This window comes from Somniosus microcephalus, unplaced genomic scaffold (genome assembly GCF_052327205.1).
Source record: "Somniosus microcephalus isolate GS21.2 unplaced genomic scaffold, FLI_Smic_1.0 unresolved_chr2, whole genome shotgun sequence".
NCBI lineage: Eukaryota > Metazoa > Chordata > Chondrichthyes > Squaliformes > Somniosidae > Somniosus > Somniosus microcephalus.
Window position 1 is genome coordinate 9,001,495 of NW_028225180.1, and position 26,646 is coordinate 9,028,140.

The 26,646-nt window shown below is 52.6% G+C and overlaps 1 protein-coding gene across 1 annotated transcript; it reads left to right on the forward strand.

Moving 5' to 3' along the window:
* The first annotated feature begins 12,540 nt into the window (after positions 1–12,540).
* Positions 12,541–26,164, forward strand: LOC147092079 (uncharacterized). Its single transcript, XM_085976423.1, has 4 exons — positions 12,541–12,762; positions 16,020–16,139; positions 17,344–17,400; positions 25,880–26,164. The coding sequence occupies exons 1-4, from the start codon at positions 12,571–12,573 to the stop codon at positions 26,162–26,164; spliced, it is 654 nt and encodes a 217-aa protein (XP_085832549.1). The 5' UTR covers positions 12,541–12,570.
* The last annotated feature ends 482 nt before the right edge of the window (positions 26,165–26,646 follow it).

Below are 26,646 nucleotides of genomic sequence, written 5' to 3' on the forward strand. Positions count from 1 at the left end.
CAACCCTCCCTATCTCTGTAACCTCCTCCAGCCCTACAACTCTCCCTATCCCTGTAACCTCCTCCAGCCCCTACAACCCTCCCTATCTCTGTAACCTCCTCCAGCCCTACAACCCTCCTTATCTCTGTAACCTCCTCCAGCCCTACAACCCTCCCTATCTCTGTAACCTCCGCCAGACCCACAACCCTCCCTATCTCTGTAACATCCTCCATCCCCTACAACCCTCCCAATCTCTGTAACCTCCTCCAGACCCACAACCCTCCCTATTTCTGTAACCTCCACCAGCCCCTACAACCCTCCCTATCTCTGTAACCACCTCCAACCCCTACAAGCCTCCCTATCTCTGTAACATCCTCCACCCCTACAACATCCCTATCATTGCAACCTCCTCCAGACCCTACAACCTTCCCGATCTCTTTAATCCCCTCCAGCCGCTAAAGCCCTCCCTATCTCTGTAACCTCCTCCAGCCACTACAACCCTCCCTATCTCTGTAACCTCCTCCAGCCCTACAACCCTCCCTATCTCTGTAACCTCCTCCAGCCCCTACAACCCTCCCTATCTCTGTAACCTCCTCCAGCCCTACAACCCTCCCTATCTCTGTAACCTCCTCCAGCCCTACAACCCTCCCTATCTCTGTAACCTCCTCCAGCCCCTACAACCCTCCCTATCTCTGTAACCTCCTCCAGCCCCTACAACCCTCCCTATCTCTGTAACCTCCTCCAGCCCCTACAACCCTCCCTATCTCTGTAACCTCCTCCAGCCCTACAACCCTCCCTATCTCTGTAACCTCCTCCAGCCCTACAACCCTCCCTATCTCTGTAACCTCCTCCAGCCCCTACAACCCTCCCTATTTCTGTAACCTCCTCCAGCCCCTACAACCCTCCCTATCTCTGTAACCTCCTCCAGCCCCTACAACCCTCCCTATCTCTGTAACCTCCTCCAGCCCTACAACCCTCCCTATCTCTGTAACCTCCTCCAGCCCCTACAACCCTCCCTATCTCTGTAACCTCCTCCAGCCCCTACAACGTTCCCTATCTCCGTAACCTCCTCCAGCCCCTACAACCCTCCCTATCTCCGTAACCTCCTCCAGCCCCTACAACCCTCCCTACCTCTGTAACCTCCTCCAGTCCCTACAACCCTCCCTATCTCTGTAACCTCCTCCAGCCCCTTCAACCCTCTCTATCTCTGTAACCTCCTCCAGCCCCTACAACCCTTCCTATCTCTGTAACCTCCACCAGCCCTACAACCCTCCCTATCTCTGGAACCTCCTCCAGCCCTACAAAAATCCCTATCTCTGTAAGCTCCTCCAGCCCCTACAACCCTCCCTATCTCTGTAACCTCCTCCAGCTCTACAACCCTCCCTATCTCTGTAATCTCCTCCAGCTCCTACAACCCTCCCTATCTCTCTAACCTCCTCCAGCCCCTACAACCCTCCCTATCTCTCTAACCTCCTCCAGCCATACAACCCTCCCTATCTCTGTAAACTCCTCCAGCCCTTACAACCCTCCCTATCTCTGTAACCTCCTCCAGCCCCTACAACCCTCCCTATCTCTGTAACCTCCTCCAGCCTCTAAAACCCTCCCTATCTCTGTAACCTCCTCCAGCCCTTACAACCCTCCCTATCTCTGTAACCTCCTCCAGCCTCGACAACCCTCCCTATCTCTGTAACCTCCTCCAGCCCTACAACTCTCCCTATCTCTGTAACCTCCTCCAGCCCCTACAACCCTCACTACCTCTGTAACCTCCTCCAGCCTCTACAACCCTCCCTATCTCTGTAACCTCCTCCAGCCCTACAACCCTCCCTATCTCTGTAACCTCCTCCAGCCTCTACAACCCTCCCTATCTCTGTAACCTCCTCCAGCCCTACAACTCTCCCTATCTCTGTAACCTCCTCCAGCCCCTACAACCCTCCCTATCTCTCTAACCTCCTCCAGCCCCTACAAACCTCCCTATCTCTCTAACCTCCTCCAGCCATACAGCCCTCCCTATCTCTGTAACCTCCTCCAGCCCTTACAACCCTCCCTATCTCTGTAACCTCCTCCAGCCCCAACAACCCTCCCTATCTCTGTAACCTCCTCCAGCCTCTAAAACCCTCCCTATCTCTGTAACCTCCTCCAGCCCTACAACTCTCCCTATCTCTGTAACCTCCTCCAGCCCCTACAACCCTCCCTACCTCTGTAACCTCCTCCAGCCCTACAACCCTCCCTATCTCTGTAACCTCCTCCAGCCCTACAACCCTCCCTTTCTCTTTAACCTCCTCCAGCCCCTACAACCCTCCCTACCTCTGTAACCTCCTCCAGCCTCTACAACCCTCCCTATCTCTGTAACCTCCTCCAGCCCTACAACTCTCCCTATCTCTGTAACCACCTCCAGCCCCTACAACCCTCCCTATCTCTCTAACCTCCTCCAGCCCCTACAACCCTCCCTATCTCTCTAACCTCCTCCAGCCATACAACCCTCCCTATCTCTGTAACCTCCTCCAGCCCTTACAACCCTCCCTATCTCTGTAACCTCCTCCAGCCCCTACAACCCTCCCTATCTCTGTAACCTCCTCCAGCCTCTAAAACCCTCCCTATCTCTGTAACCTCCTCCAGCCCTTACAACCCTGCCTACCTCTGCAACCTCCTCCAGCCCCTACAACCCTCCCTATCTCTCTAACCTCCTCCAGCCATACAGCCCTCCCTATCTCTGTAACCTCCTCCAGCCCTTACAACCCTCCCTATCTCTGTAACCTCCTCCAGCCTCTAAAACCCTCCCTATCTCTGTAACCTCCTCCAGCCCTACAACTCTCCCTATCTCTGTAACCTCCTCCAGCCCCTACAACCCTCCCTACCTCTGTAACCTCCTCCAGCCTCTACAACCCTCCCTATCTCTGTAACCTCCTCCAGCCCTACAACCCTCCCTATCTCTGTAACCTCCTCCAGCCTCTACAACCCTCCCTATCTCTGTAACCTCCTCCAGCCCTACAACTCTCCCTATCTCTGTAACCTCCTCCAGCCCCTACAACCCTCCCTATCTCTCTAACCTCCTCCAGCCCCTACAACCCTCCCTATCTCTCTCACCTCCTCCAGCCATACAACCCTCCCTATCTCTGTAACCTCCTCCAGCCCCTACAACCCTCCCTATCTCTGTAACCTCCTCCAGCCCTACAACCCTCCCTATCTCTGTAACCTCCTCCAGCCCTACAACCCTCCCTATCTCTGTAAACTCCTCCAGCCCTACCACCCTCCCGATCTCTGTAATCTCCTCCAGCCGCTAAAGCCCTCCCTCTCCCTGTAACCTCCTCCAGCCCCTACTGTAGTGTATGTGCTTTAAGTCAGAACTACTTTTTACAGCTCCTGTATACTGTAGTACCGGCAGTGACCACACTGGTATATAAGCTGTGCGCATGCCTCTGTACCCCAGTCTAGAGATTACCCTCCTCCAGTAGAGTCCTGTTATTTGTTTATGTACAGCATCCGTGTAATTATTTATCCACTGAACCACGGATCTAACAGTGGCGACGAGTGTTGATGCGAATCTACCTGCAACATAAAAAAAAATAGTCGAGTCCAGGAACATGGGCGTCGACCGCGAGCAACCGCCCAGCAGTCAGGCAGAGATCCAACTTCGCTGGGGAGGCTGTGGAGAGCCGGGCTTGGTTCCCCAGCCACAACGAGCAGTAAGAGACCGACGACAGGTCCAGAGCAGACCCTTCCCGAGCAGCGGCGGCTGGAGCCGACCGACGGCAGAGAGAGATAGCCGGGCAGCGTCGACGGGGTAAGACAGAGGGTGAAGAGAGCAGGGCTCAGCCGGGGTTTGATCACCGAGCGGCGTCGAGGAAAAATACTGCAAACCGGAGAGAGAGAGGGTAAGAAACAGCCGGGTTCTAGACTGAGCGGTATCGACAAATATCAAGAGAAGAACGCGCAGAGCACAGCCAGGGATCACAGGCTGATCAGGGTCCGCGGGGCGAAGCAAGGGGAGACGCCATTGAGCCGCGGAGAAGCAGGGAGAGCGCGGGAGACGCCATTGAGCCGCGGAGAAGCAGGGAGAGCGCGGGAGACGCCATTGAGCCGCGGAGAAGCAGGGAGAGCGCGGGAGGTGCCATTGAGCCGCGGAGAAGAAGGAAGAGCGCGGGAGACGCCATTTTGCGAAGCCGCTGCGGAGAAGACGGGCGAGCGCGGGAAGGAAGGAAAGCGCAGGAGACGCCATTGAGCCGCAGAGAAGCAGGGAGAGCGCAGGAGGCGCCATTGAGCCGCGGAGAAGAAGGAAGAGCGCGGGAGACGCCATTTTGCGAAGCCGCTGCGGAGAAGACGGGCGAGCGCGGGAAGGAAGGAAAGCGCAGGAGACACCATTTTGTGCCAGCGGAGAAGAAGGGGAAGCGCGGGAGGCGCCATTGGTGATAATTAACGCACAACCAAGGATGCCGAAGAGTGGCAGTATCTCTACGTTCGACAATGAAGTCGAAGATTGGGCGACATATGTGGAACGTATTGAGGTGTACTGCAGGGCGAATGAAGTGCCAGATGCTAATAAAGCACTGGTTCTGGTAAATTCCATGGGTGCAAAAACTTATGGGTTACTGCGAAATCTAATAACCCCAGAGAAGCCAGTAAACAAGAATTTTGAAAGCATAGTAGAAATCCTACAGGACCACTTAAACCCCACACCGCTGCTGATAGCAGAACGATTTAAGTTCCATAAAAGGAACCAACACAAAGACGAAAGCAATGCTGAGTACCTAACGGAACTGCGCAAGCTATCGAAATACTGCCAGTTTGGAGCGGGACTAGCAGACACGCTAAGGGACAAGTTTGTGTGTGGGCTACAAAGTGAAGGAACCCAGAAAAGGCTTCTATCAGAAAAGGACCTTACGCTGGACAAAGCTTTCAGTCTGGCAGTATCACACGAAGCAGCCGCAAGGGGCGCTGCAGAGATACAACGGAGACCGCAAGAATACGGCACCAACGAAATGACCTATGGAACAGGGAAGTGCTATCGCTGCGGCAGAACAACACATGACCAGAAAGATTGTTGGTTCAAGGACCAAGTGTGCAGACAGTGTGGGAAAGCAGGACACATAGCAAGAGTCTGCAGGTCTGGGAAGAAAACCAACAGTAAGAAATCTCCACAGGAGAAATACAAAAAGGTACACCAGGTGATGGACAGTGGTTCAGACGAATAGAAAAGTGACACAGACACCGGAAGCAAGGAGCTGGGTTGTCTGAAACTACATAATGTAACCAAAATGGAGGATCACCAGACTATCTGGGTTACACTCAAGATAGACGGAGTCCTAGTGGAAATGGAATTGGACACAGGGTCAGCTCTAACAGTCATAAATCAAAGAGACTACAAGCGGCTATTTTTACACATACCCTTGAAAGCTACAGAGATTGTCTTGAAGACGTATACGGGGCAAAAAGTCTACCCCAAAGGAAAAATAAGGGTGAAAGTGACATATAAAGGTCAGGAAATACCTAAAATGGATATATATGTATTGCCAAATGGAGGACCACCACTGCTAGGACGTGAATGGATCCGGAAGATACATTTAGATTGGCATTCCATACAGGCACTGAAGGTGGAGGCCAAAAAGGATGACGACGTCACACCTGGACGACTGTCCAAAATGCTAACTGACGCAATGGAAGTGTTCCAGGAGGGACTAGGAACACTAAAAGGAATAACAGCAACAATTAAAATAGAGGATAATGCAAGCCCAAAGTTTCTGAAGGCCAGACCAGTGCCTTATGCGATCAGACCAGCGGTTGAAGCAGAGCTGGAAGGGTTGGAACGTTCAGGAGTACTGTCCAAAGTGGACTGGAGCGAGTGGGCTACACCCATCGTTCCTGTAATGAAGAGGTCGTTGAGTAATACGCCTGGGGAACCAAAGAAGGTCCGCATCTGTGGGGATTTTAAGGTGACAGTGAACCCAGTCCTTCACACGGTGCAATATCCGCTTCCACGAATTGAGGATATTTTCGCCTCGCTATCTGGTGGTAAACGCTTCACCAAAATTGATCTAGCCCAGGCGTACTTGCAAATGGAGGTAGAAGAAGCTTCGAAACATTACCTTACGATCAACACCGATAAAGGTCTCTATCAATACAACCGGCTGGTGTTTGGAGTAGCCTCGGCTCCGGCTATCTGGCAAAGGGCGATGGATCAGGTCCTGCAAGGGATTCCAGGGACCCAGTGTTATTTGGACGACATCTTGGTCACGGGCGAAAATGACAGTGATCACCTCGCTAACTTGGAGAAGGTGCTCGCCAGATTAAAGGAATATGGGCGACGAGCTAATCGCCACAAGTGCGAGTTTTTCCAGAAACAGATCTCGTATTGCGGCCACGTCATCGAAGGAGAGGGGTTACATAAGTCCCCTGACAAGATTGAGGCAGTAGTCAAGGCTCCAGCACCGGAAAATGTGTCACAACTGAGGTCGTTCCTCGGGCTGGTAAACTATTACCACAAGTTCTTACCAAATTTGTCTACGGTATTACACCCGCTGAACACCCTACTGCAAACAGGGGTACCATGGAAGTGGGATGACGAACATAGACGAGCTTTCCAGAAGTGTAAAGAATTGATCACATCAAAAGAGGTGTTGGCCCATTTCAACCCAGCACTACCAATTCACTTGGCATGTGATGCATCACCCTACGGCATTGGAGCGGTGCTGTCGCACAAATTCCCAGACGGGTTGGAGAGGCCAGTAGCATTTGCGTCTCGGTCACTAACCTCAGCCGAGCGCAACTACGCCCAGATTGACAGGGAGGCCCTCAGCCTAGTATGGGGAGTAAAAAAATTCAACCACTATCTGCATGGACAGAAGTTCACCTTGCTGACTGACCACCAACCACTTGTCTCCATCTTTAATCCTAAGAAGGGCGTGCCAGTAATGACTGCACAGCGGTTACAAAGATGGTCCCTGTTTCTAGGGGCTAATCAATATGAAATAGAATATAAAGGCACGAGACAGCATGGGAACGCTGATGGGCTATCGCGCCTGCCACTGCCTACTGTGGAGGAAGCACCAGCAGTGGACCCTATCGAGATATTTTATTCGTCGATAATTGAACGATTGCCAGTAACAAACGCAGATATAGAGAAGGAGACCCGCAATGATCCGACGCTGTCACGGGTATATGAATTGACGGTGAGGGGATGGCCAGCACATGGCGACTCACTGTTGCCAGCATTCTCATCCAGAAGAGAACAGCTGTCAGTATGCCAGGGGACAGTGATGTGTGGATCCAGAGTGGTGATTCCACCCAAGTTAAGGGAGAGAGTGCTAAATGAGCTACATGAAGGTCATCTGGGGGGAGTGAAAATGAAAAGCCTTGCTAGGGCTTGTGTGGTGGCCGGGAATCGATCAACAAATCGAAGACCTAACTAAGAGCTGCTTAGGATGCCAGAAGGTCCAAAATGCACCACCACATGCCCCTCTACACCCATGGGAGTGGCCCTCCTCTCCATGGCAACGGGTGCACATTGATTTCGTTGGTCCATTCATGGACTCAATGTTCTTAATAGCAGTGGATGCTCATTCAAAGTGGCCTGAGGTGATAAAGATGTCTTCAACCACTACAGAGAAAACGATTGCAGTCCTACGGACCATATTTGCCAGAAACGGGTTGCCAGAGCAGATCTGCTCTGATAATGCACCACAGTTTGTGTCCGACGAGTTCCAAAAATTCATGAAAAGGAATGGGGTAAGGCATTACACATCCGCCCCGTATCATCCAGCCACCAATGGATTGGCTGAGAGGTTCGTACAAACCTTTAAGGCGATAAAGGCCATGTGCGACGAGGAAATTCCACTACAGCATAAGATGGACAATTTCTTATTAGCCTACCGAAACACGACACATGCAGTTACCAACCAGACCCCGGCCATGATGTTCTTTAACCGAAGGTTGAGATCTCGTCTGGACTTGCTCAGACCAAATGTGCGAAGAAATGTTGAGGACAAACAATTCCAGCACATCAACGAGAAGCTGACAAGGAGCTTCAATGTAGGGCTACCAGTCTTGGCCCGGGACTATCGAACAGAGAAGTGGCAACCCGCAACGATATGTACAAGGCAGGGGCCATTAATGTACACAGTGGATGTCGGGGAGAACATTGTGAGACGCCACGTCGATCAGATCTTAGCATCACAGGAATGCGTCAACCCCATGTCTCGAGTACCTGGGGATGAACCCGACATACCGGTAGTATCTACTTCAGACCCAGTAGCAGTGGAACCCGATGAACTACCCGATGAAAGGGGGTCAGAATCGCCTCTGCACCAAGAACAAGAACCTCCGGAAAGGCGCTATCCCGAAAGAGTCAGGAAGCCGCCCCAAAGACTGAATCTATAAATGGACTTTTGTTATTGAATGTACATGTAAAAATGTAATTGTTATTTGAATATTAAGGGGGTATTATTAATCTAAAAAGGGAGGAATTGTAGTGTATGTGCTTTAAGTCAGGACTACTTTTTACAGCTCCTGTATACTGTAGTACCGGCAGTGACCACACAGGTATATAAGCTGTGCGCATGCCTCTGTATCCCAGTCTAGAGATTACCCTCCTCCAGTAAAGACCTGTTATTTGTTTCTGTACAGCATCCGTGTAATTATTTATCCACTGAACCACGGATCTAACACCTACAACCCTCCCTATCTCTGTAACCTCCTCCAGCCTCTACAACCCTCCCTATCTCTGTAACCTCCTCCAGCCCCTACAACCCTCCCTATCTCTGTAAGCTCCTCCAGACCTACAACCCTCACTAACTCTATTACCTTTTTCAGCCCCTACAACCCTCTTTATATCTGTAACCATCTCCAGCCCTACAAACCTCACTATCTCTGTAACCTCCTCCAGCCCCTACCACCCTCCCTATCTCTGTAACCTCCTCCAGCCCCTACAACCTTCCCTATCTCTGTAACCTCCTCCAGCCCCTACAGCCCTCCCTATCCCTGTAACCTCCTCCACCCCTACAACACTCCCTATCTCTGTAACCTCCTCCAGCCCCTACAACCCTCCCGATCTCTGTAAACTCCTCCAGCCGCTAAAGCCCTCCCTATTTCTGTAACCTCCCCAGCCCCTACAACCCTCCCTATCTCTGCAACCTCCTCCAGCCCCTACAACCCTCCCTATCTCTGTAACCTCCTCCAGCCTCTACAACCCTCCCTATCTCTGTAAGCTCCTCCAGGCCCTACAACCCTCCCTATCTCTGTAACTTCCTCCAGCCGCTACAACTCTCCCTATCTCTGTAACCTCCTCTGGCCCCAACAACCCTCATTATTTCTGTAACATCCTCCAGCCCTACAACCCTCCCTATCTCTGTAACCTCCACCAGCCTCTACAACCCTCCCAATCTCTGTAACCTCCACCACTCCCACAACCCTCCCCATCTCTGTAACCTCCTCCAGCACCTACAACCCTCTCTATCTCTGTAACCTTCTTCAGCCCCTACAACCCTCTTTATATCTGTAACCACCTCCAGCCCTACAACTCTCCCTATTTCTGTAACCTCCTCCGGCCCCTACAACCCTCCTTATTTCTGTAACCTCCTCCAGCCCTACAACCCTCCCTATCTCTGTAACCTCCTCCAGCCCTACAACCCTCCCTATCTCTGTAACCTCCTCCAGCCCTACAACCCTCCCTATCTCTGAAATCTCCTCCAGCCCCTAAAACCCTCCCTATCTCTGTAACCTCCTCCAGCCCTACAATGCTCGCTATCTCTGTAACCTCCTCCAGCCCCTACAACCCTCCCGATCTCTGTAACCTCCACCAGCCCCAACAACCCTCCCGATCTGTGTAACTTCCTCCAGCCGCTAAAGCCCTCCCTATCTCTGTAATCTCCTCCGGCCCCTACAACTCTCCTTCTTTCTGTAACCTCCTCCAGCCCTACAACCATCCCTATCTCTGTAACCTCCTGCAGCCCCTACAACCCTCTCTATCTCTGTAGCCTGCTCCAGCCGTACAACCCTCCCATTCTCTGTAACCTCCTCCAGCCCTACAACCCTCCCTATCTCTGTGACCTCCTCGAGCCCCTGGCAGGGCTCCCTCTGTTCTGCCCCTCCGACAGTCCAGCACTCTCTCAGTAATGCCCATCCGACAGTGCAGCGCTCCCTCAGTACTGCCCATCTGACAGTGAAGCGCTCCCTCAGTACTGCCACTCCAACACTGCAGCGCTCCCTCAGTACTGTCCCTCCGACAGTGCAGCGCTCCCTCAGTCCTGCCCATCCGACAGTGTGGTGCTCCCTCAGTACTGCCCATCCGACAGTGCTGCACTCCCTCAGTACAGCCCCTCCGACAGTGCAGTGTTCCCTCGGTACTGCCCTGCCGACAGAGCAGCGCTCCCTCAGTACTGACCATCCGACACTGCAGTATTCCCTCAGTACTGCCCCTCCGACAGTGCAGCGCTCCCTCAGTACTGCCCCTCCGACAGTGCAGCACTCCCTCAGTACGGCCGTTCTGACAGTGCATCGTTCCCTCAGTACTGCCCCTCTGACAGTGCAGCGCTCCCTCAGTACTGCCCTTCGAACAGTGAAACACTCTCTCAGTCCCAGCCCTCCAATAGTACAGCGCTCCCTCAGTACTGACCCTCCGACAGTGCAGCACTCCCTCAGTACTGCTGCTCCAACAGTGCAGCACTCCCTCAGTACTGCCGCTCCAACAGTGCAGCACTCCCTCAGTACTGCCGGTCCGACAGTGCAGCGCTCCCTCAGTAATGCCCCTGTGACAGTGCAGCACTCCCTCAGTACTCTGCCTCCAACAGTGCTGTGCTCCCTCAGTGCTGCCCATCCGACAGTGCTGCACTCCCTCAGCACTGCCCCTCCAACAGTGCTGTGCTCCCTCAGTACTGCCCATCCGACAGTGCGGTGCTCCCTCAGTACTGCTCCTCCAACAGTGCAGTGCTCCCTCAGTACTGCCCCTCTGACAGTGTTGCACTCCCTCAGTACTGTCCCTCTGACAGTGCAGCGTTCCCTCAGTTTTGCCCCCAGGCAGTGCAGTGCTACCTCAGTACTGCCCCTCCGACAGTGCAGTGCTCCGTCAGTACTGCCCTGCTGACAGTGCAGCGCTCCCTCAGTACTGACCATCCGACAGTGCAGCACTCCCTCAGTACTGCCCCTCTGACAGTGCAGCACTCCCTCAGTACTGCCCCTCCGACAGTGCAGCGCTCCCTCAGTACTGTGCCTCCAACAGTGCAGCGCTCCCTCAGTCCTGCCCCTCCGACAGTGCGGCGCTCCCTCAGTACTGCCCCTCCGACAGTGCGGCGTTCCCTCAGTACTGCCCCTCCGACAGTGCAGCGCTCCCTCAGTACATCCCCTCCGACAGTGAAGGGCTCCCTTAGTACTGCCTCTCCAACAGTGCAGCACTCCCTCAGTACTGCCGTTCCGACAGTGCAGCGCTCCATCAGTACTGCCCCTCTGACAGTGCAGCACTCCCTCAGTACTGTGCCTCCAACAGTGCAGCACTCCCTCAGTACTGCCTCTCCGACAGTGCAGTGCTCCGTCAGTACTGCCCTGCCGACAGTGCAGCGCTCCCTCAGTACTGACCATCCGACAGTGCAGCACTCCCTCAGTACTGTGCCTCCAACAGTGCAGCGCTCCCTCAGTCCTGCCCCTCCGACAGTGCGGCGCTCCCTCAGTACTGCCCCTCCGACAGTGCAGCGCTCCCTCAGTACATCCCCTCCGACAGTGAAGGGCTCCCTCAGTACTGCCTCTCCGACAGTGCAGCGCTCCCTCAGTACTGTCCCTCTGACAGTGCTGCGCTCCCTCAGTACTGCCCCTCCGACAGTGCAGCGCTCCCTCAGCACTGCCCCTCCGACAGTGAAGGGCTCCCTCAGTACTGCCGCTCCAACAGTGCAGCGCTCCATCAGTACTGCCCCTCTGACAGTGCAGCACTCCCTCAGTACTGTGCCTCCAACAGTGCAGCACTCCCTCAGTACTGCCTCTCCGACAGTGCAGTGCTCCCTCAGTGCTGCCGTTCCGACAGTGCAGCGCTCCATCAGTACTGCCCCTCTGACAGTGCAGCACTCCCTCAGTACTGTGCCTCCAACAGTGCAGCACTCCCTCAGTACTGCCTCTCCGACAGTGCAGTGCTCCCTCAGTACTGCCCATCCGACAGTGCGGTGCTCCCTCAGTACTGCCCCTCCGACATTGCAGTGCTCCCTCAGTACTGCCCCTCTGACAGTGCAGCGCTCCCTCAGTACTGCCCCTCCGACAGTGCAGCGCTCCCTCAGTACTGCCCTTCCTACAGTGCAGCGCTCCCTCAGTACTGCCCCTCCGACAGTGCAGCGCTCCCTCTGTACTGCCCATCCGACAGTGCGGTGCTCCCTCAGTACTGCCCCTCCGACAGTGCAGCGCTCCCTCAGTACTGCCCATCCGACAGTGCTGCACTCCCTCAGTACTGCCCCCAGGCAGTGGAGTGCTCCCTCAGTACTGCCCCTCTGACAGTGCAGCGCTCCCTTAGTATTGCCCCCAGGCAGTGCAGTGCTCCCTCAGTACTGCCCCTCCAACAGTGCAGTGCTCCCTCAGTAGCTAAAGGACGGTCTGATTTCACGTGTTTTGTGTTTTTAGGCGATTGCCATGATGGCAGCCATGAGAAAGAATGATGAGGCCTTCAGGATACCCGTCACCCAACCTATCTCCCAGATTCCTGGCTTGCCGGATTATTTCCCCTGTGCCCAGCTACCTCCAGGAACATACATGACACCGACCTCGGATACCGAACTAACGGAGGAGGAGGACATGCTGAGGAGAAGACTCAAGAACCTCGGGGTAGGTTTGGCGTCTTCTTTCAGAAGAGCTGGGACATTATTGGTAATCCCGGGGTTGGGCCCCGAGATGGAGTATTGTGTCTTGGGCACCGCACTTTAGGTAGGATGTCAAAGCCTTGGTGAGGGTGCAGAGGAGATTGACCAGAATGGTACCGGGGATGAGGGACTTCAGTTACGTGGAGAGACGGGAGAAGCTGGGATTATTCTCCTTAGAGCAGAGAAAGTTAAGGGGAGTTTTAAGGGTGGAGGAGGTTACAGAGATAGGGAGGGTTGTAGGGGCTGGAGGGGGTTACAGAGATAGGGAGGGTTGCAGGGCAGGAGGAGGTTACAGAGATAGGGAGGGTTGTAGGGGCTGGAGGAGGTTACAGAGATAGGGAGGGTTGTAGGGCTGGAGGAGGTGACAGAGATAGGGAGGGTTGTAGGGGCTGGAGGAGATTACAGATATAGGGAGGGTGGTAGGGGCTGGAGGAGGGTACAGAGATAGGGAGGGTTGTAGGGCTGGAGGAGGTTACAGAGATAGGGAGGGTTGTAGGGGCTGGAGGAGGTTACAGAGATAGGGAGGGTTGTAGGGGCTGGAGGAGGTTACAGAGATGGGGAGGATTGTAGGGCTGGAGGAGGTTACAGAGATAGGGAGGGTTGTAGGGGCTGGAGGAGGTTACAGAGATAGGGAGGGTTGTAGGGGCTGGAGGAGGTTACAGAGATAGGGAGGGTTGTATGGCTGGAGGAGGTTACAGAGATAGGGAGGGTTGTAGGGCTGGAGGAGGTTACAGAGATAGGGAGGGTTGTAGAGGCTGGAGGAGGTTACAGCGATAGGGAGGGTTGTAGGGCTGGAGGAGGTTACAGAGATAGGGAGGGTTGTAGGGCTGGATGAGGTTATAGAGATAGGGAGGGTTGTAGGGGCTGGTGGAGGTTACAGAGATAGGGAGGGTTGTAGGGGCTGGAGGAGGTTACAGAGATAGGGAGGGTTGTAGGGCTGGAGGAGGTTACAGAGATAGGGAGGGTTGTAGGGCTGGAGGAGTTTACAGAGATAGGGAGGGTTGTAGGGGCTGGAGGAGGTTACAGAGATGGGGAGGATTGTAGGGCTGGAGGAGGTTACAGAGATAGGGAGGGTTGTAGGGGCTGGAGGAGGTTACAGAGATAGGGAGGGTTGTAGGGGCTGGAGGAGGTTACAGAGATAGGGAGGGTTGTAGGGCTGGAGGAGGTTACAGAGATAGGGAGGGTTGTAGGGGCTGGAGGAGGTTACAGAGATGGGGAGGATTGTAGGGCTGGAGGAGGTTACAGAGATAGGGAGGGTTGTAGGGCTGTGGAGTTTACAGAGTTAGGGAGGGTTGTAGGGGCTGCAGGAGCTTACAGAGATAGGGAGAGTTGTAGGGGCTGGAGGAGGTTACAGAGATGGGGAGGATTGTAGGGCTGGAGGAGGTTACAGAGATAGGGAGGGTTGTAGGGCTGGAGGAGGTTACAGAGATAGGGAGAGTTGTAGGGGCTGGAGGAGGTTACAGAGATAGGGAGGGTTGTAGGGCTGGAGGAGGTTACAGAGATGGGGGCGTTGTAGGGCTGGAGGAGGTTATAGAGATAGGGAGGGTCGTAGGGGCTGGTGGAGGTTACAGAGATAGGGAGGGTTGTAGGGGCTGGAGGAGGTTACAGAGATAGGGAGGGTTGTAGGGCTGGAGGAGGTTACAGAGATAGGGAGGGTTGTAGGGCTGGAGGAGTTTACAGAGATAGGGAGGGTTGTAGGGGCTGGAGGAGGTTACAGAGATGGGGAGGATTGTAGGCCTGGAGGAGGTTACAGAGAGAGGGAGGGTTGTCGGGCTGGAGGAGTTTACAGAGTTAGGGAGGGTTGTAGGGGCTGGAGGAGCTTACAGTGATAGGGAGAGTTGTAGGGGCTGGAGGAGGTTACAGAGATGGGGAGGATTGTAGGGCTGGAGGAGGTAACAGAGATAGGGAGGGTTGTAGGGCTGGAGGAGGTTACAGAGATAGGGAGAGTTGTAGGGGCTGGAGGAGGTTACAGAGATGGGGAGGATTGTAGGGCTGGAGGAGGTTACAGAGATAGGGAGGGTTGTAGGGCTGGAGGAGGTTACAGAGATAGGGAGGGTTGTAGGGGCTGGAGGAGGTTACAGAGATAGGGAGGGTTGTAGGGCTGGAGGAGGTTACAGAGATAGGGAGGGTTGTAGGGGCTGGAGGAGGTTACAGAGAGAGGGAGGGTTGTAGGGCTGGAGGAGGTTACAGAGATAGGGAGGGTTGTAGGGCTGGAGGAGGTTACAGAGATAGGGAGGGTTGTAGGGCTGGAGGAGTTTACAGAGATAGGGAGGGATGTAGGGGCTGGAGGAGGTTACAGAGATGGGGTGGATTGTAGGGCTGGAGGAGGTTACAGAGATAGGGAGGGTTGTAGGGGCTGGAGGAGGTTACAGAGATAGGGAGGGTTGTAGGGGCTGGAGGAGGTTACAGAGATACGGAGGGTTGTAGGGCTGGAGGAGGTTACAGAGATAGGGAGTGTTGTAGGGGCTGGAGGAGGTTACAGAGATAGGGAGGGTTGTAGGGACTGGAGGAGATTACAGAGATGGGGAGGATTGTAGGGTTGGAGGAGGTTACAGAGATAGGGAGGGTTGTAGGGCAGGAGGAGTTTACAGAGATAGGGAGGGTTGTAGGGACTGGAGGAGCTTACAGAGATAGGGAGGGTTGTAGTGCTTGAGGAGGTTACAGAGATAGGGAGGGTTGTAGGGGCTGGAGAAGGTTACAGTGATAGGGAGGGTTGTTGGGCTGGAGGAGGTTGCAGAGATAGGGAGGATTGTAGGGCTGGAGGAGGTTACAGAGATAGGGAGGGTTGTTGGGGCTGGAGGAGGTTACAGAGATAAGGAGGGTTGTAGGGCTGGAGGAGGTTACAGAGATAGAGGGGAGGGGGACGGGGCGAGGGGGGAGGGTGGGTGGATAGCCAGCGACGGATTTGAACACAAGGTTGAGAATTTGAAAATGGATGCGTTGCCAGACCTGGAACCAATGTAGGTCAGCGAGCACGGGATGGCGGGGGGGTTGATGGGTGAACGGGACTTGGTGCGAGTTAGGATACGGGGTTAGCTGAGTTTTGGATGAGCTGGATTTGCGGAGGGTGGGAGATGGGAGGCCAGCCAGGAGAGGGTTGGAATAGTCGGAGTCCGGAGTTGACAAAGGGCACGGATGCGGTTTTCAGCTGTGGATGAGCTCAGACAGGGGCGGAGACGGGCGATCTTCGTTAACAGCAACCTTTCCCTCCTATTCCCACAGTTTGGACAAACCATATCGGGAATCACCAACGCCGTCTTGGGATTGATTATCGTATTAATATCCAGGTGGCAATTAACTTACCCCATCATGTTGGGGACCCCCTGGTGGACTGCGATTCTGGTAAGTCGCTGGGTGGGTGGCGTTGGGTGATATCCCGCTGCAGTGGGGACCTCCTCTCCCACGTTCTATCCTCTGCAAACTAGAGGTCATGGAAAACTCTGGTGCCCTAACTCGCACCAATTCCTGTTCACCAATCACCCCCTATGCTCGCTGACCTCCATTGGCTCCCGGTCAAGCAACGCTTTGATTTAAAAATTCTCCATCCTTCTTTTCCAATCCCTCCATGGCCTCGTCCTTCCCTCTCTCTATAACCTCCTCCAGCCCCTACAACCCTCCCTATCTCTGTAACCTCCTCCAGCACTACAACCCTCCCTATCTCTGTAACCTCCTCCAGCCCCTACAACCCTCCCTATCTCTGTAACCTCCTCCAGCCCCTACAACCCTCCCTATCTCTATAACCTCCTCCAGCCCCTACAACCCTCCCTATCTCTGTAACCTCCTCCAGCACTACAACCCTCCCTATCTCTGTAACCTCCTCCAGCACTACAACCCTCCCTATCTCTGTAACCTCCTCCAGCCCTACAACCCTCCCTATCCCTGTAACCTCCTCCAGCCCCTACAACCCTTCCTATCTCTGTAACCTACTCCAGGCCCTACAAACCCTCCCAATCTCTGTAACCTCCTCCAGCCCTACGACCCTCCCTATCTCTGTAAACTCCTCCAGCCCCTACAACCTTCCCTATCTCTGTAACCTCCTCCAGCCCCTACAACCCTCCCTATCTCTGTAACCTCCTCCAGCCCCGACAACCCTCCCTATCTCTGTAACCGCCTCCAGCCCCTACAACCCTCCCTATCTCTATCCACCTCCAGCCCCTTCAACCCTCCCTATCTCTGTAACCTCCTCCAGCCCGTACAACCCTCCCTATCTCTGTAACCTCCTCCAGCCCCTACAACCCTCCCTTTCTCTGTAACCTCCTCCAGCCTCTACAACCCTCCTTATCTCTGTATCCACCTCCAGCCCCTTCAACCCTCACTACCTCTGTAACCTCCTCCAGTTCCTACAACCTTCCCTATCTCTGTAACCTCAGATTGAGATAGAGGATCAGCCATGATCTCATTGAATGGCGGAGCAGGCTGGAAGGGCCGAATGGCCTGCTCCTGCTCCTATTTTTTTATGTCTCTATGTTTCGATGTTTCAGTGATGTGAGTCTGTGCAGCTTGCTCCTTGTTGAACATCTCACCTAATATTATATCTTGTCTCCAGTCCACTGTTGCAGGTATGCTGGCCATGGCTGTGAGGAGCCGCCAAAATAAGTCCACGGTAAGTGCCCAGTCGCTAAGATCCTTCATTTCACTGCACTCTCCCTCTGCTTAGGGAACCATAACTTACTGTTACCTAGTTCCAAGCTAGTAGTTTTTGAATGAGCTGAAGCTTGCGGAGGGTGGAAAATGGGAGGCCGAGCAGGAGAAAGTCGGAATAGTCGGGAGTCCGGAGCTAACAAAGGGCAGAGATAAGGGTTTCCACAGCGGATGGACCGAGGCGGGGGCGGAGACATAGAAACATAGAAACATAGAAGATAGGAGCAGGAGTAGGCCATTCGGCCCCTCGAGCCTGCTCTGCCATTCAACGAGATCATGGCTGATCATTCAAATTCAGTACCCTGTCCCTGCTTTCTCCCCATATACCTTGATCCCTTTAGCCTTAAGAAATATATCTAACTCCTTCTTGAATATATTTAATGAATTGGCCTCCACCGCCCTCTGTGGTAGAGAATTCCACAGATTCACCACTCTCTGGGTGAAGAAATTCCTCCTCATCTCAGTCCTAAATGGCTTACCCCTTATCCTTAGACTGTGACCCCTGGTTCTGGACTCCCCGACCATCGGGAACATCCTTCCTGCATCTAGTCTGTCTAGTCCTGTTAGAATTTTATAAGTTTCAATGAGATCCCCTCTCATTCTTCTAAACTCCAGTGAGCATAAGCCCAATCGACCCAATCTCTCCTCATACGTCATTCCTGCCATCCCAGGTATCAGCCTGGTGAATCTTCGCTGCACTCCCTCCATGGCAAGAACATCCTTCCTCAGATAAGGCGACCAAAACTGCACACAATACTCAAGATGTGGTCTCACCAAGGCCCTGCACAACTGCAGCAGGACATCCTTGTTCCTGTACTCAATCCCTCTCGCTATGAAGGCCAACATACCATTTGGCTTCTTAACCGCCTGCTGCACCTGCATGCTTACCTTCAGCGACTGGTGCACAAGGACACCCAGGTCTCGTTGCACTTCCCCTTCTCCCAATCTATTGCCATTCAGATAATAATCTGCCTGCCTGTTTTTGACACCAAAGTGGACAACCTCGCATTTATTCAACATTATGCTGCATCTGCCATGCATCTGCCCAATCACCCAACCTATCGAAATCGTACTGGAGTTTCTCGGCATCCTCCTCACAGCACACACGCCCACCCAGCTTTGTGTCGTCTGCAAACTTGGAGATATTACATCTAGTTCCCTCGTCTAGATCATTAATATATATTGTGAATAGACAGGCGTTAACTCCCAGGGACAGAGGGACCTGGGAGTTACTGTGCATAGCTAGGCGCACCAACGTCAGTGTTCTCGCTCAGGCCAACATCCCCAGCATCGAAGCTTTGACCACGCTCGATCAGCTCCGATGGACGGGCCACATTGTCCGCATGCCCGATATGAGACTCCCAAAACAAGCACTCTACTCGGAGCTCCGACACGGCAAGAGAGCCCCAGGTGGGCAGAGGAAACGCTTCAAGGACACCCTCAAAGCCTCCTTGAAAAAGTGCATCATCCCCACCGACACCTGGGAATCCCTTGATCCCTTTAGCCTTAAGAAATATATCTAACTCCTTCTTGAATATATTTAATGAATTGGCCTCCACCGCCCTCTGTGGTAGAGAATTCCACAGATTCACCACTCTCTAGGTGAAGAAATTCCTCCTCATCTCAGTCCTAAATGGCTTACCCCTTATCCTTAGACTGTGACCCCTGGTTCTGGACTCCCCGGCCAGACTAGACAACTGGGACCGCACAAAGTGTAGGAGAAGCATCCGGGAAGGCGCTGAACCCCTCGAGTCTCTTCGCCGGGAGCAAGCAGAAGCCAAACGCAAACAGCAGAAGGAACGCACGTCAACCCAAGCCCCCCACCCACCCGTCCCTTCAACCACCGTCTGCCCCACCTGTGACAGAGACTGTAGGTCCCGCATTGGACTCATCAGTCACCTGAGAACTCATTTTTAATGTGGAAGCAAGTCATCCTCGGTTCCGAGGGCCTACCTATGAAGAAGAAGAAGGTCCCTGAAGGTGGCAAGTCATATTGAGAGAGTGGTTAAAAGAAAGATTGACTTACATTTCTATAGTGCCTTCCACGGCCACCGGACGTCTCAAAGCGCTTTACAGCCAATGAAGTATAGGCATTGTTGTAATGTGAGAAACACGGCAGCCAATTTGCACACAGCAAACCCCCACAAACAGCAATGCGATAATGACCAGGTAATCTGTTTTTTGAGGGATAAATATTGGCCAGAACACCAGGGATAACTCCCCTGCTCTTCTTCGAAATAGTGCCATGGGATCTTTTACGTCCACCTGAGAGAGTAGACAGGGCCTTGGTTTAATATCTCATCCGAAAGACGGCACCTCCGACAGTGCAGCGCTGCCTCGGCACTGCACTGCACTGGAGTGTCAGCTCTGATTTATATGCTCAAGTTCCATGGAGTGGGACTTGAACCCACAACCTTCTGACCCAGAGGCGAGGGTGCTACCCACTGAGCCACAGCTGATACTTAGCATAGCATATGGGATCTTGGGCTTCATAAATAGAGGGATTGAGCACAAAAGTAGAGACGTTATGCTGAACCTTTATAAAGCGCTGGTTAGGCCACAACTCGGGTATTGCCTCCAGTTCTGGTCACCACACTTTAGGAAGGATGTGAAGGCCCTCGAGAGGGTGCAGAGGAGATTTACCAGAATGGTTCCGGGGATTGGGGGGATCTTAGCTACAAGGACAGGTTGGAGAAGCTGGATTTGTTTTCATTAGAGCAAAGGAGGTTGAGGGGTGATTTGATTGAGGTGTACAAGATTATGACGGGTTTGGACAGGCTAGACGGGGAAAGGCTGTTCCCACTAGTTGATGGTACAAGGACTAGGGGACACAGATTTAAGGTTTTGGGCAAGAGATACAGGGGGGATGTGAGGAAAAACCTTTTTACGCAGCGAGTGGTGAGGACCTGGAACTCGCTGCCGGCGGAAGTGGTGGAAGCGGAGACACTCGATGTTTTCAAGGGGAGACTGGATGGGCACTTGAGGGAAATAAACTTGCGGGGCTACGGGGATAGAGCGGGGGAATGGGACTGACTGGATTGCTCCACAGAGAGCCGGCACAGACTCGCTGGGCCGAATGGCCTCGTTCTGTGCCGTTATGACTCTATACCGAGAATACTAAGGCCTAGAAATTCAGTTGCCTTAGCGCCGCTTTTGAGGCGCTAGAGGGACTAGCGCCAGAGTTATGGCCAGTTTAAAAATTCCCTGGGGCCCTAAATCGGCGTTGCACCAGTAGCGCTGCGCCGGCACCGATGACGTCATCGGTGTGCGCAGCGTCCCGGTTGCCGTGGTAACCCGCCCGAACTCCGAAATTGAGTTGCGGCCGCCTCGCCCGTGGCAGCCGCAAGCAACGTTCTGTCAGAGGTGCCTTACTCCAGTTTGCGCCGGCGCATTAAAGGCCCCGCGGCGGCCGGCCACTTTCCCGCCGGCCGCCTGCCCGCAGCTCCCTCCCCGGGCTTCTCCCCCCACCCCCCCCCGGAACAGATGCAAGCCCGGCACTTGTCCGAGGTGCCGGGCTCATTTTTAAGCTGATTTGCGCGGGCCGCGGCCGGGTGCAGGCAGCTCCTCCTTAATGGGAGGAGGAGGCCTGCACGTCCCCAGCCTGCTGCACCGCATCGGGTGCCGCAGCGCCAGAATTGCGGCGCGAAACGGCAGTTAGCGCCGATGTACCGCCGCAAAGACCCTTCAGTAGCGCCGGCAGCCGTTTGGGCGCGGCACTACTGAATTTTTGGCGCACGCAGGGGGACTTAGCGCCGGCACTAACTTCCGGCGCTAAAGCCCTGCCTACGCCAGAACCCAATTTCTAGGCCTAAGTGCTTTATTCGACTGCCTTAATACCTGTAAGCAGCAGGTTTTGTTTAATTCATTCACGGGATGTGGGCGTCGCTGACAAGTCCAGCACTTATTGCCCATCCCTAATTGCCCTTGAGAAGGTGGTGGTGAGCCACCTTCTTGAACCGCTGCAGTCCGTGTGGTGAAGGTACAGCCACAGTGCTGTTAGGGAGGGAGTTCCAGGATTTTGACCCAGCGACGATGAAGGAACGGCAATATATGTCCAAGTCAGGATGGTGTGTGACTTGGAGGTTGAACTTGGAGGTGGTGGTGTTCCCATGCGCCTGCTGCCCTCGTCCTTCTAGGTGGTAGAGGTAGCGGGTTTCGAAGTTCAAGATAATACTCAGAAGCTTGACTTGGAGTACTGTGCACAGTGTTGGTCGCCTTACCTAAGGAAGAGATACCTGTCTTAGAGGGGGTGCAGCGAAGGTTCACCAGATGAATCCCTGGGATAAGAGGACTATGAGGAGGGAGTGAGTAGGATGGGCCTATATTCCCTGGAATTTAGAAGATTGAGAGGTGATCTCATTGAAATGTATAAAATTCTTAGAGGGATTGACAGGGTAGATGCTGAGAGGATGTTTCCCCCTGGCTGGAGAGTCTAGAACCAGGGGTCACAGTCTCAGGATAAGGGGTCGGCCATTTAAGACTGAGATGAGAAATGTCTTCACTCAGAGGGCGGTGAATCTTTGGAATTCTCTACCCCAGAGGGCTGTGGAGGCTCAGTCGTTGAGTATATTCAAGACAGAGATCGATAGATTTTTGCACACTAAGGGAATCAAGGGATATGGGGATCGGGTGGGAAAGTGGAGTTGAGGTCGATGATCAGCCATGATCTTATTGAATGGTGGAGCAGGATCAAGGGGGCATATGGTCGATTCCTGCTCCTAATTCTTATGCTTATGGTCTTAACGTAGGAATAAGGTTGAGAAAGAATGGCTGAGCAAGATTATGCCTTCATATCACACTGGGAGTTACTGTGCACAGTTCTGGTCTCCATATCACACTTGGGGTTACTGTGCACAGTTCTGGTCTCCATGTCACACTGGGAGTTACTGTGCACAGTTCTGGTCTCTATATCACACTTGGAGTTACTGTGCACAGTTCTGGTCTCCATATCACACCGGGAGTTACTGTGCACAGTTCTGGTCTCTATATCACACTGGGAGTTACTGTGCACAGTTCTGGTCTCCATATCACACTGGGAGTTACTGTGCACAGTTCTGGTCTCCATATCACACTTGGAGTTACTGTGCACAGTTCTGGTCTCCATATCACACTGGGAGTTACTGTGCACAGTTCTGGTCTTCATATCACACTTGGTGTTACTGTGCACAGTTCTGGTCTCCATATCACACTTGGTGTTACTGTGCACAGTTCTGGTCTCCATATCACACTTGGAGTTACTGTGCACAGTTCTGGTCTGCATATCACACTGGGAGTTACTGTGCACAGTTCTGGTCTTCATATCACACTGGGAGTTACTGTGCACAGTTCTGGTCTTCATATCACACTGGGAGTTACTGTGTACAGTTCTGGTCTCCATATCACACTGGGAGTTACTGTGCACAGTTCTGGTCTCCATATCACACTGGGAGTTACTGTGCACAGTTCTGGTCTCCATATCACACTGGGAGTTACTGTGCACAGTTCTGGTCTCCATATCACACTTGGAGTAATGTGCACAGTTCTGGTCTCCATATCACACTGGGAGTTACTGTGCACAGTTCTGGTCTCGATATCACACTTGGAGTTACTGTGCACAGTTCTGGTCTCCATATCACACTGGGAGTTACTGTGCACAGTTCCGGTCTCCATATCACACTTGGAGTTACTGTGCACAGTTCTGGTCTCCATATCACACTGGACGTTACTGTGCACAGTTCTGGTCTCCATATCACACTTGGAGTTACTGTGCACAGTTCCGGTCTCCATATCACACTGGGAGTACTGTGCACAGTTCTGGTCTCCATATTACACTTGGAGTTACTGTGCACAGTTCTGGTCTCCATATCACACTTGGAGTTACTGTGCACAGTTCTGGTCTCCATATCACACTTGGAGTTACTGTGCACAGTTCTGGTCTCCATATCACACTTGGAGTTACTGTGCACAGTTCTGGTCTTCATATCACACTTGGAGTTACTGTGCACAGTTCTGGTCTTCATATCACACTGGGGGTTACTGTGCACAGTTCTGGTCTCCATATCACACTGGGAGTACTGTGCAAAGTTCTGGTCTCCATATCACACTGGGAGTTACTGTGCACAGTTCTGGTCTCCATATCACACTAGGAGTTACTGTGCACAGTTCTGGTCTTCATATCACACTTGGAGTTACTGTGCACAGTTCTGGTCTCCATATCACACTTGGAGTTACTGTGCACAGTTCTGGTCTCCATATCACACTGGGAGTTACTGTGCACAGTTCTGGTCTCCATATCACACTGGGAGTTACTGTGCACAGTTCTGGTCTCCATATCACACTTGGAGTTACTGTGCACAGTTCTGGTCTCCATATCACACTGGGAGTTACTGTGTACAGTTCTGGTCTCCATATCACACTTGGAGTTACCGTGCACAGTTCTGGTCTCTATATCACACTGGGAGTTACTGTGCACAGTTCTGGTCTCCATATTACACTGGGAGTTACTGTGCATAGTTCTGGTCACCATATCACACTGGGAGTTACTGTGCACAGTTCTGGTCTCCATATCACACTGGGAGTTACTGTGCACAGTTCTGGTCACCATATCACACTGGGAGTTACTGTGCACAGTTCTGGTCTCCATATCACACTTGGAGTTACTGTGCACAGTTCTGGTCTCCATATCACACTTGGAGTTACTGTGCACAGTTCTGGTCACCATATCACACTGGGAGTTACTGTGCACAGTTCTGGTCTCCATATCACACTGGGAGTTACTGTGCACAGTTCTGGTCTCCATATCACACTGGGAGTTACTGTGCACAGTTCTGGTCTCCATATCACACTTGGAGTTACTGTGCACAGTTCTGGTCTCCATATCACACTTGGAGTACTGTGCACAGTTCTGGTCTCCATATCACACTTGGAGTCACTGTGCACAGTTCTGGTCTCCATATCACACTTGGAGTTACCGTGCACAGTTCTGGTCACCATATCACACTGGGAGTTACTGTGCACAGTTCTGGTCTCCATATCACACTGGGAGTTACTGTGCACAGTTCTGGTCTCCATATCACACTGGGAGTTACTGTGCACAGTTCTGGTCTCCATATCACACTTGGAGTTACTGTGCACAGTTCTGGTCTCCATATCACACTGGGAGTTACTGTGCACAGTTCTGGTCTCCATATCACACTGGGAGTTACTGTGCACAGTTCTGGTCTCCATATCACACTTGGAGTTACTGTGCACAGTTCTGGTCTCCATATCACACTGGGAGCACTGTGCACAGTTCTGGTCTTCATATCACACTTGGAGTTACTGTGCACAGTTCTGGTCTCCATATCACACTGGGAGTTACTGTGCACAGTTCTGGTCTTCATATCACACTGGGAGTTACTGTGCACAGTTCTGGTCTTCATATCACACTGGGAGTTACTGTGCACAGTTCTGGTCTTCATATCACACTGGGAGTTACTGTGCACAGTTCTGGTCTTCATATCACACTTGGAGTTACTGTGAACAGTTCTGGTCTCCATATCACTCTTGGAGTTACTGTGCACAGTTCTGGTCTCTATATCACTCTTGGAGTTACTGTGCACAGTTCTGGTCTTCATATCACACTTGGAGTTACTGTGAACAGTTCTGGTCTCCATATCACACTTGGAGTTACTGTGCACAGTTCTGGTCTTCATATCACACTTGGAGTTACTGTGAACAGTTCTGGTCTCCATATCACTCTTGGAGTTACTGTGCACAGTTCTGGTCTTCATATCACACTTGGAGTTACTGTGAACAGTTCTGGTCTCCATATCACTCTTGGAGTTACTGTGCACAGTTCTGGTCTTCATATCACACTTGGAGTTACTGTGCACAGTTCTGGTCTCCATATCACAGTCTAAGGATAAGGGGTAAGCCATTTAGGACAGAGATGAGGAGGAATTTCTTCACCCAGAGAGTGGTGAACCTGTGGAATTTTCTACCACAGAGGGCGGTAGAGGCCAATTCATTAAATATATTCAAGAAGGAGTTGGATATATTTCTTAAGGCTAAAGAGGTCAAGGGATATGGGGAGAAGGCAGGGACAGGGTACTGAATTTGGATGATCAGCCATGATCTCATTAAATGGCGGAGCAGGCTCGAGGGGCCGAATGGCCGACTCCTGCTCCTATCTTCTATGTTTCTATGACCAGATAATCTGTTTTTGTTATGTTGATTGGGAGGTAAATATTGGCCCCAGGACACCGGGGATAACTCCCGCGCTCTTCTTCGAAACATGGGGGAGAAATGAATAGAAGGATATGTTGATGGGGTGAGATGAAGAGGGGTGGGAGGAGGCTCGTGTGGAGCAGAAACACCTGCACGGACCAGTTGGGCCGAAGGGCCTGTTTCTGTGCTGCGAATATTTTGTGGTGTGGTTTCACCAAATATTTCTCCGACACTCTTTTGATCTTCTCTTGTAGACGATTACTTGTCTCGTGGCCAATATTCTCTGTGCCGTGGCTTGCATGCCAGCTGTCATGCTGTACTCCCTCAACATCCGATTCTACCCCTGCTTTGGATATTGTTACATCAACTGCAGAGCGGTGAGTGATCATTTCCGTCGCATAGAATCAGACAGAAAGGGGCCATTCGGCCCGTCGTCCCTTTGTGCCGGCCCTTTGAAAGAGCCGTCCAATTTAGTCCCATTCTTTTCCCCCATAGCCCTGCAATTTCCCCTTCAAGTATTTATCCAATTCCTCTTTTGAAAGTTACTATTGAATCTGCTTCTACCGCCCTTTCAGGCAGAGCGTTCCAGATCACAACAACTCGCTGCGTAAAAAAACATTTTCCCATCTCCCCCTCTGGTTCTTTTGCCTTAAATCCCTGTCCTCTGGTTACCGACCCTCCTGCCACTAGAAAAAGTTTCTCCACATTTACTCGATCAAAACCCTTCATGATTTTGAACACTTCTATTAAATCTCCCCTTAACCTTCTCTGCTCTAAGGAGAACAATCCCAGCTTCTCCAGTCTCTCCAAGTAACTGAAGTCCCTCATTCCCTGGTACCATTCTGGTCAATCTCCCCTTAACCTTCTCTGCTCTAAGGAGAACAATCCCAGCTTCTCGAGTCTCTCCGTATAACTGAAGTCCCTCATCCCCTGGTACCATTCTGGTCAATCTCCCCTTAACCTTCTCTGCTCTAAGGAGAACAACCCCAGCTTCTCCAGTCTCTCCACATAACTGAAGTCC

Coding starts and splice junctions, on each gene's coding strand:
- LOC147092079 (XM_085976423.1), top strand. CDS start 12,571: ATGATGGCAGCCATGAGAAAGAATGATGAGGCCTTCAGGATACCCGTC. Junction 16,140..17,343: donor CCTGGTGGACTGCGATTCTG/GTAAGTCGCTGG, acceptor TCTTGTCTCCAG/TCCACTGTTGCAGGTATGCT. Junction 17,401..25,879: donor GCCGCCAAAATAAGTCCACG/GTAAGTGCCCAG, acceptor CTTCTCTTGTAG/ACGATTACTTGTCTCGTGGC.